The sequence below is a fragment of the Hyperoodon ampullatus genome (genome assembly GCF_949752795.1).
Source record: "Hyperoodon ampullatus genome assembly, chromosome: 1".
NCBI classification, from domain to species: Eukaryota; Metazoa; Chordata; class Mammalia; order Artiodactyla; family Ziphiidae; genus Hyperoodon; species Hyperoodon ampullatus.
The window spans coordinates 160,773,384-160,783,072 of NC_136914.1; the positions used below are offsets into that span (position 1 = coordinate 160,773,384).

Below are 9,689 nucleotides of genomic sequence, written 5' to 3' on the forward strand. Positions count from 1 at the left end.
CTTTACAACTGTGGGTATCAAAGTCCTAGTTTTAGCTATGGTATACTCTAAAAATTAAATTCAAAAGTAAAATTTAAAGATACGTGGAAGGGTGGCAACTGGACCTGTTGGGGCAGAACTAGTCATTGTCGTTAAATGATAAAGGATCTTGGATGTTTTCTAATATAAACCTCTCATTTTACAGATGAGAAAAATGAGGTGCTAAGGGCAAGTGGCTTGCAGTTAGTGGGTGGCAGAATTTGAACCTCATTCATCATCTGATTCCTTATGATGTATAAACATAACTGTTTTTTCATGATAGAGGAATAGAATTATATAAATAAATCAACAAATTCCCTCACAGATGCTGTCTTTATAAGCTAAGAGGAAATAGAATCTTCACCCTAATAAACATATCAGAAATAATAACTGAAGAAAATAGAGAAACATTGTAATCCTCCTTTGTCAGAGTTCCATACATATATGAAAGTGCATATCCTTAAGAACATGTAATTGTAAGGGTAAAAATGTGGTCCAAAAATATAGATTTTTAAAAAAAATAAATTTATTTATTTATTTATTCGCTGCGTTGGGTCTTTGTCGCTGTATGTGGGCTATTCTCTAGTTGCAGCGAGCTGGGGCTACTCTTCATTGTGGTGTGCAGGCTTCTCACTGCAGTGGCTTCTCTTTGTTGTGGAGCATGGGCTCTAGCCATGCGGGCTTTGGTAGTTGTGGCACACAGGCTCAGTAGTTGTGGCTCACGGGCTCAGTAGTGGCACACGGGCTTAGTTGCTCTGCGGCATGTGGGATCTTCCCAGACCAGATCTCGAACCCATGTCCCCTGCATTGGCAGGTGGATTCTTAACCACTGTGCCACCAGGGAAGTCCCCCAAAATAACGATTCTTAATGTGGATTGAAAAAATCTGTTAAATGTAAATTCTTAGGTACTGTACTGTGTACTGCTAAATTGCCCTCCAAAAAAGCGTTGTCAGTTTGCTCTCCTACCAATTATTCAGTTTGCTTACAATCTTACAAATACTTCACATTGTTAAGACTTTTTTAGTGTTTTTTTCAATGTGATTACCCCCTCCCCCAAAAATATGGTATATCATTTTAATTTGTGTTTCTCTGATCACTGAGTTTTAGTGTCTCAGGGTTTTTGGCCATTTGTGTCTCTTCTTGTACAATTACTTGTGCATATGCATTGCCCATTTTTCTACTAGGGTCTCTATCTTTTTCTTATTGATTGGACATTGTCCCTTATTCTGTTACACATAGTGCTGTTATTTTCTCCTGGTTTGTCACTGTCTTTTTTATGGTTTATTTGGCCACAGACATTTTAGTTTTGCATGGTCAATTGTGTCAGTCTTTTCCTAGGATGTTTGCATTATGTGTTATAAAGTTATGCTTATATCAAATAGGGTCTTCTAAGGAAAGAGAAATCACATAGTAACTGGAATAGGGAAGTTTATTATTAACCATCCTGGGGATCAGTTAACAAGGGATTGGCTTGTAAGATGTAAAGAGACCCCTAAATAATATAGGAGTAGCAGCTATAAACTCCTAGGGCTGAGATAAAGCACACCCTTCCACCTCTCCTCCTCACCTCACTACTCCCTCCCCCAGGGCTGAGAATCCAGACCTCGTTAGAGCCTTGGTTCACTGGGTGACACAGAAATCACCATGGTGCCCTACCTACAAAATTTACTAGAAATCTACTCTCCAAACTTATAGGAAATCCACCCTCTAGGGTGCATGGGGAGGTATATGGCCCAAGGGAGGTGGCTACGAAACCACCCCAGGTGTAGGCTGGGGAAAGCTGCTGACACCATGCAGTGCAAGAGCCTGGCACTGGAGAAGCCACCTGGACTGCAGGAGGCTTGTGCTGGAAGATCTTGCTGGGAAGAGCCACAGAAACCAGGAAGAGTTCCTTCTCTTGCAATATATTTCAGCACCTTCTACTGACAATATTTAATATGGTACCAGCTGGCAAAGGTGAAATGTTTAAAGGGCCCAGCTCCATTTTCTGCAGAGAAACAAGGAAAGGCAGATTTGGAGCCAAAGGGCAATAAATTAATAACTGGCACAGCACTTTGTTATACCTGGATTTTATCTTTGTGCATGATTTGAGATATCCACAAACAATATTTTTTATAAAGAAAAAATTGGAAACAACTTAAAGGCCTATTGATAAAGAAATGATTGAATAAACTATGGTATTTCCATACCACAGATTACTATGCAGCAATTATGAGGTGAATATCTAGATATATGCACTGCTATAAGGTCTTTAAATCATATTGTTGAATGAAAATTAACAAAATTTTAAACTATGCAATAATATAATAATAATATAATATTATTCATTATAATACACACACAGACACACAGATTGTGTATTCAGAAGCAGAAGTCCTAAGATTACTTTGTAAAGCTCTTTATAATTAACATTTACTGGTAAACCAACACTAAAGTACCTCATATATCTTAATTGTGTTAGAAATATCTTTGTGCAATTTTTTGCTCTCTTCTAGCTAACTTCTTATTTGTAGATGCTACAGAGGTAAAGGCTATCTCAGGTCAAATTGACTCAAATTTCAAATTAGTAAAGTTCTTAGAACTTCTAAATTCATATAATGAAAATCTGTGTTTGGGTGTGTGTGTGTTCCTTTTAGGCAGATGTTGAAAAGGTTATAGCAGTTGCCTGGTTCATCTTTCAGCCCCTTCTCTTTGGACTGATTGGAGCAGAGGTATCCATTACAGCTCTCAGACCAGAAACTGTAGGTAAGAATTTTGCTAAAATCAACTCTTCTTATATTCAGTTGAAATATCTTTAGTAGGTATGTGTTCAGTGGTTCCCATTGTCACAATTATATAAAAAAGTAACGAGCTAAGTCTTTTAGAGCAGTTCATTAGAAAATAATGTTTGTCAATCTAAGACAGTAAATTTTATACCTTTAAATATTGTTCCTTGTAAAGAAAAGTGACACTGCTGACTGCCGTCAATAAAATGCAGGCCTTAAAGTGTCTTTCCAAGGATAAAAATGTTTATCTAGCCTTACCCTGATCAAGGGCCAGAATTTTAAAGATAACTGGTGAGTTCTATAATATGTACCCATAGAATAAAAATGTTTGTTCATTCATTCTTTTATTCATTCACACATTTGAAAGCCATTATGTTAAAACTCTCTTAATTCATAGCACTTCACTTAAAAATTAATTTACACACATATACTCATTATTTCCTCCTTTCCTTGCATCACAGTATTCTTCCATCCATACTAGGGATCCCATCCCCTGCCACCTCTTTCTGGATCTTACACATAGATTCTTCCCTTTTTCTTATACATCCTCAAATATCCTTGTCACAGTGTTCTTCTCTTCAGAAGTTAAACAGACTTTAATCTCTATCTTAAAATAATATCCTTCCATTCTGATACATGCTATAACATGGATGAACCTGGAAGACATTACACTAAGTAAAATAAGCCAATCATAGAAAGACAACTGCTATGTGGAATCTAAAATATGGCACAAATGAACCTATCTGCAAAACAAAAATAGACTCATACATAGAGAACAGACTTGTGGTTGCCAAGGGGGAGGGAGGGACTGGGACTTTGGGGTTGGCAGATGCAAACTATTGCAAATAGAATAGATAAACAGCAAGGTCCTACTGTATAGCACAGGGAACTATATTCATTATCCTGTGATAAACCATAATGGAAAAGAATATTAAAAAAAGAATGTCTCTATGTGTATAACTGAGTCACTTTGCTGTATAGCCAAGATTGGCACAGCATTGTAAATCAGCTCTACTTCAATTAAAAAAAAAAAAAAAGAAATCAACAAAGTAGAAAACAATAAAGAAAATTAATAAGGTCCAAAAAAAAAAAAGACAGCTACTGTATAATTCTACTTATATTAGTCAAATTCATAGAAATAGAGAGTAGAATGATGGTTGCCAGTGGTTTTGGGAAAGAGGAGATGGGGATTTGTTGTCTAATAGGTACAGAGTTTCAGTTTTACAAGATGAAAATGTTCTGGATATTTTTTGCACAAAAATGTAAATGTTTAACTTAATGCTTACTGAACTGCACATTTTAAAATGATTAAGATGGTAATTTTTATGTGTATTTTATCACAATCAAAATTTAAATAAATACACATATATTTATGAAATATATATATGTATATATCATTCCTCCATTTCACTTCCCCCCTCACCTACCACTCTATCTATTGCTCTTTTCAAACTTTTCCAAAAGGGTGTCTATATTCCCCTTTTCCATTTCAGTTCTCATTCCCTTCCTTAGTACATTTCAGTTTAGCTTCTGCCCCATCACACAACTAATCCTGCTCTTACCAAGGTTATATTATTAAATCCACTGAATACTTACCAGTCTTTATTGTACTTGATCTCTCAGCAGCATTTGATACTACTGGCCTCTTTAAAACACTTTCACATTGAAGTGTGAAATTTCATATTTTCCAGTGCCTTTTGAGTCTTTGCAGTATGTATGGCTTAAGTGCTGCTCCTCCTCAAAGTTCTTTCCAAAACCTTCTATGCTTCTCGCTCTTTTATCACTTCCTTGAGCTCATCTACACTCAGTGACTTTGATTATAAACTATGTAATTCCAAAATCCTTATCTCTAAATCTATAAATCCAGTGGCTGATTGGACATCACCACTTGTAAATCCCACAAAACTTAAAACTCAGTGTGTCTAAAACTTCCTTTTCATCTTCTCCCCAAACCTTCAATGTTCCCTCCTGGGAATGGGATCATCTCTTTTGTATCTTGTACTTCAGCAACAAATATTTTCAAAAATCTACCAACCTGGGAAAAATATCCTCCAACAAAAAGCCACAAAACTTTTCGGTAAAAAAAGATATTGCAGATTTACAGTAGAGCCTCCTGCAGTGTCTATCCCTTTACCCAGCCTTTTGAACTTGACAAAGTTGTTTAGCCTTTCTGAACTTCACTTTTTTCAACTGTAAAATGACAGGAATTACCCCACAGGTTGTAAGGATTAATTAAAGTAATGCACTTAAAGCTTAGTACAGAACCTGGCACAGAGTAAATACTCAACAAATGTTACTTAAAAAAAAATCACCCTATAACTTAGCAGTCACTTTAGCTGTGCCTTTCTCAGATTCCAGTAGCCTGCAGCGGCCAAGTCACAATCCTTTATTTTGCACTTCAGGATGAACTTACCTTTACCAGCAAAGGATTCTAAATGCTGACTGAATGCAGTAGCTGTATCTGAAAACCGGGGCTAATGGGCTGTCAGTGTGCACACCAGTATGATGAAACAGCTGTAGACTGCCACTGTCTGGTCTGATTGGTCACTGCCCAGGGAGCTCTGTTCTGATTGGCTGATTGCCTCCATAATGGCTCATAAATATTTTGAATATCGCCTCTGGTCTTATACTCTCTGTAAAGAATTCTCAACCACTTTGATGAAAATAATATTTTTTTCCTCTTCTATGCCCTCTTACCAGTATGTTTATACTGTACTTACCTTATAGTATATTAATAGTTTTTTATGTTTCTGTCTTCCTCTGTCTTTGAAGTTCATAGAAGCAGAGTCTGTACATTATACATTTTTGGATACTAGTACCTAGTGCAGACCCTGCCATGCATAGTTATTGAATAAATCCTTGTTAAATAAATGCATGGAAGAAAGTGTGTTTCTTGCTATAAAGCTTAAGAGAACATTCAAATCTCCTTTGTAGAAATTAAAATATGTTTAATTTCTGTTTTCAGTTTAAGGGAATATTCTGGTTTCTCTCAGAGCAAATAAATCTTTTGCATTTTACTAAAAAAAAATCAAGGGGAAATACCTTCTTTTAAACAAGTGATCTGATTGATCCTTAATATTGATGTTTTGATAAATTATGCTTAGCCATTTTTGTCTTTTTAATTTTGTGAATGTTTTTAGACTTCTGTTGAAAGAGTTCTGAATCAGTAACCATGTGATTCAATTTTTCCCCCAGTATTTCATTATGTCTAAAAACTGAGTATTTCTTACAGGCCTTTGTGTTGCCACCCTGGGCACTGCAGTAGTGATACGAATTTTGGCTACATATCTGATGGTGTGTTTTGCTGGTTTTAACTTTAAGGAAAAGATATTTATTTCTTTTGCATGGCTTCCAAAGGCCACAGTCCAGGTAATGATGGATTTTAATTCCTATTTCTATATGATACCTTGAAATTTTTAATAAGAGGGCTTGTTCAAATTTAGTGAAAATAAGTAATTGAAGTTTGATTTATGATAAGATTTTATACTAATTTACTCTTTAAAAGTTTTATTTTTGGTATATTGATTCATTAAATATGACAGCTCATTAAATTTCCTTAGATCACCAGGGTGCAACTCAAAATCCAATAAATCCCTACACTACTAGAAAGCAGTAGTAAGTAGCAGGAGGGAAGAGTTGGAATTTTTGTCAGTCAGAGCTCTCTAAAATAACCCAAAGAGATAGTTATTAACTCTATTCATTTCAATATCTTCTAAGAAGAGAGTGAAACAGAAATAGCATAGCCCATCTTAGTATTTGGAAATACTTCAATGTCTATATGATTGATGATCAGTTATGCTTGACCACAGTCTTTAATAGAGAAAGATTTATTGAGAAATAACTCAGAGAATGCTTTATTTCCTAGATTATTGGTTGATATTAAATTTTCAAACCACCTGAACCTCCTGACAAATGTCTCAATCACATGACCCAAAATTTGTGCACTCTAATAAACAAAACAGTAACCAATAGGTACTCGAAAGGGTTGACCAGGTATTTGGTAGCGTACCTATAATTGCTCATTAAATTAGAACTGTATAGATCATCATTTGTTGCAAATGTAATATATCCCTGATTGTATTGTGTATTCTCCAACTAATTACAACAAATAAGATTGAACTGTTTCATCCTTGATTATCTTGCAATTATTTAAATGTGTAAATTTCTGTTTCATGAAATGAAAATTAGTTGTTCTTAATTTAGGAAGCTTTGAGGGGTGAAGTGTGCGTAACTATATGCCAGATTTTGTGTGGCTATGGGATTGGGGCATTATTCCAGAGAAGTTTTTCTTTCCATCAGACTTTCAAAGGTGTCTGAGACATAGTGGCTAAGAATGCTGTGAGGTTAATAGAGCACAGTAAGTAGAACAGTTTCTCCCTCACAGTTCTCCAGCCTCCACTCTACTTTCAGTAACTTTAGTAGGTAAATATCAAAATAATCGCTCTAGTAGCTTTAGTATGAAACATTTGTTTCTAACATCAAAATCTGAAAGACGGCACTTTCCTGTTATGAAAACAAATTTTAAAATTATCTAGGATGTCTTGAGTAATGCATGTTCTCAAAGCAAGTATTGTATACAATTTTTTTCTTCTTTTGCCACTGCGCAAGAAACAAGACTTTCTTATATATTTTTTCCATATTAGTGTTCTTTAAACTTTTTTGTCTATGACCTACTATAAGAAATATATATATATTTTTTTAAATTATTTATTTATTTATTTTTTGGCTGTGTCAGGTCTTAGTTTCAGCACATGAGATCTTTCATTGTGGCACGCGGGCTCCTTGTTGCCATGCGCGGGCTTCTCTCTAGTTGTGGTGCGCGGGCTTAGTTGCCCCGCGGCATGTGGGATCTTAGTTCCCCGACCAGAGATCAAACTGGCGTCCCCTGAGTTGCAAGACGGATTCTTAACCACTAGGCCATCAGGGAAGTCCCAGAAATATATTTTAAATGACAACTTAGCAAACATACAAACCCCCAAACGTACACACACATACTCATATACACAATGACAGAGAGCTGAAACAGAAATATACCTCATAATGTGTGCAGTTCTTGCTGAGAATTCATGAAATGTTGAATTAGTTATGGCACGAGGTGATCTGAAATAGCAAAGAGCCCTCAAACACGAGGACTAAATGAGATAGATTTTTATTTCTCTCTAACCAGCAGTGCAGCATGGGAATTCCAGAGCTGGCAGGGTAACTGCTGTCCTCAGCGTATGCCTTTCATCCATGAGTCCAACTTTCACTGTTTGTCATCCAATGGGAAGGGGGAAAGAATAAGGTACAAGTGTCCATTTCTTTTCAAGGAACAGTTACAAGAAGCATTTATCACTTCTGCTCACCTCTTAATGGCCAGAACTTAGATACATAGCTTCAACTAGTTGCAAAGAAGACTGGAAAAAAAGTCTGTATTTGGACAGCAATGTGACCAGCTAAACTCAGGAGTTCTATTATAGAAGGGAAAAGAGGCATTCAGATATTTGCGGGCAATTAGTAGTCTCTGCCATTGTGTCTCATCCACACTGATATTTTCTCTTCTGTTTCATTGCTATGTTCTGTGCCAATAAGAGGATAACAAGATTGATTAATGTATTTTCCCCATGTGCACTGATAATATTGCATTTTGTCTCTAAGAGTTTTCATAATACTTCCCAGTAGATAAATTTTAAACAAAACATTTCACCAACTCCTAAGGCAAAGAGTTAATCAAATTCCTAATAAGGTTAACTTCAAGTTTCAAAGGTACCTACCACTTTCAAGTTTCTTGATGTTTAACAATTAGCTTAGGCTGTACAGCCATATTCTTATGTTTTTTCATGTAAAATTTCATCATCTTCCAGTAAGTATCACTGCATTTTTTCATCTTGTCCTTTCTTAATTCCAAATTCCTAAAGACAAAAGAATGAGATGACCCTTCAGTAACTTTCAACTTTACTCAGGAGGAATTTAGTATATAGAATCTTGTTATAGTTAATTAATATCCTAAGTCTGTATTTGCCTTGTGTTCTGAAATATATTTGCCTGATATTTTTGTAAGTTTACCTTATGCAAATAGGTATATATGAATCATCATTCTTTCCCTGTGCAAGGGCAGGCAGAGCTTTTAAATAATTAAAATCAACTGTAGTACACTTTGAAAGAAGACTAAGAGAACTTTGTCAGTTGAGCAAAAGAACAAGAAATTTGTTTTTGCAAATGATAAAATAATTAACCTTTTTTTCTATGTGCTTGTCTTATCATGCTTCCAACTTTACCTTTAAACTTTTACAGGCTGCAATAGGATCTGTGGCTTTGGACACAGCAAGATCACATGGAGAGAAACAGTTAGAAGGATATGGAATGGATGTGTTGACAGTGGCATTTTTGGCCATCCTCATCACAGCCCCAATTGGAAGTCTACTTATTGGTTTGCTAGGCCCCAGACTTCTCCAGAAAGCTGAACATCAAAATAAAGATGAAGAAGATCAAGGAGAGACTTCTATACAGGTTTAGAGGTGAAAAGAGAGAATGCTGAATATAGGCATCAGAAAGCTGCTCTTGGAGGCTACTTTTATCAACTAGCAGAGGCTACTTTTATCCATATGGATATTGACATATGTAATGTTTAAGCTTAAAATGTACTAGAATCGAGTGTGGCTATTTCTTTAAACAGCATTTTTAGCCATTGCCCTTTCCATATGGGGGGGATGGGGGTAATGTTCTACATCTCCAACATGATCTCTACCTTCTTTTTTTTTTTCCACACACTTATTCATCATTATATCTTAATTTTTACAGGGACATATACACTTGAATGTACTACCACAATTTAATTTCAGTGTCCTGTTCTGCTAGCCAACAGCTTGCTCTGACTTACTATTACCATCACAGTTTCACGATTCATGGTCACCTAGCCTCTCATG

The 9,689-nt window shown here is 35.8% G+C and overlaps 1 protein-coding gene across 3 annotated transcripts in view; it reads left to right on the plus strand.

Moving 5' to 3' along the window:
- SLC9B2 (solute carrier family 9 member B2) overlaps window positions 1–9,412 on the plus strand; it is a gene marked incomplete at its 5' end in the record, with an annotated part of 34,422 nt that extends 25,010 nt beyond the window's left edge. For 2 of the 3 annotated variants that reach the window (XM_079704474.1, XM_079704475.1), the window contains 3 exons: window positions 2,656–2,764; window positions 6,017–6,153; window positions 9,058–9,412. In XM_079704474.1, coding sequence (XP_079560600.1) covers window positions 2,656–2,764; window positions 6,017–6,153; window positions 9,058–9,279 — 468 coding nt within the window. In that variant the 3' untranslated portion in view covers window positions 9,280–9,412. The remainder of the gene's footprint in view (window positions 1–2,655; window positions 2,765–6,016; window positions 6,154–9,057) is intronic. The other variant, XM_079704476.1, reaches the window with a different exon arrangement.
- Window positions 9,413–9,689: the final 277 nt, after the last annotated feature.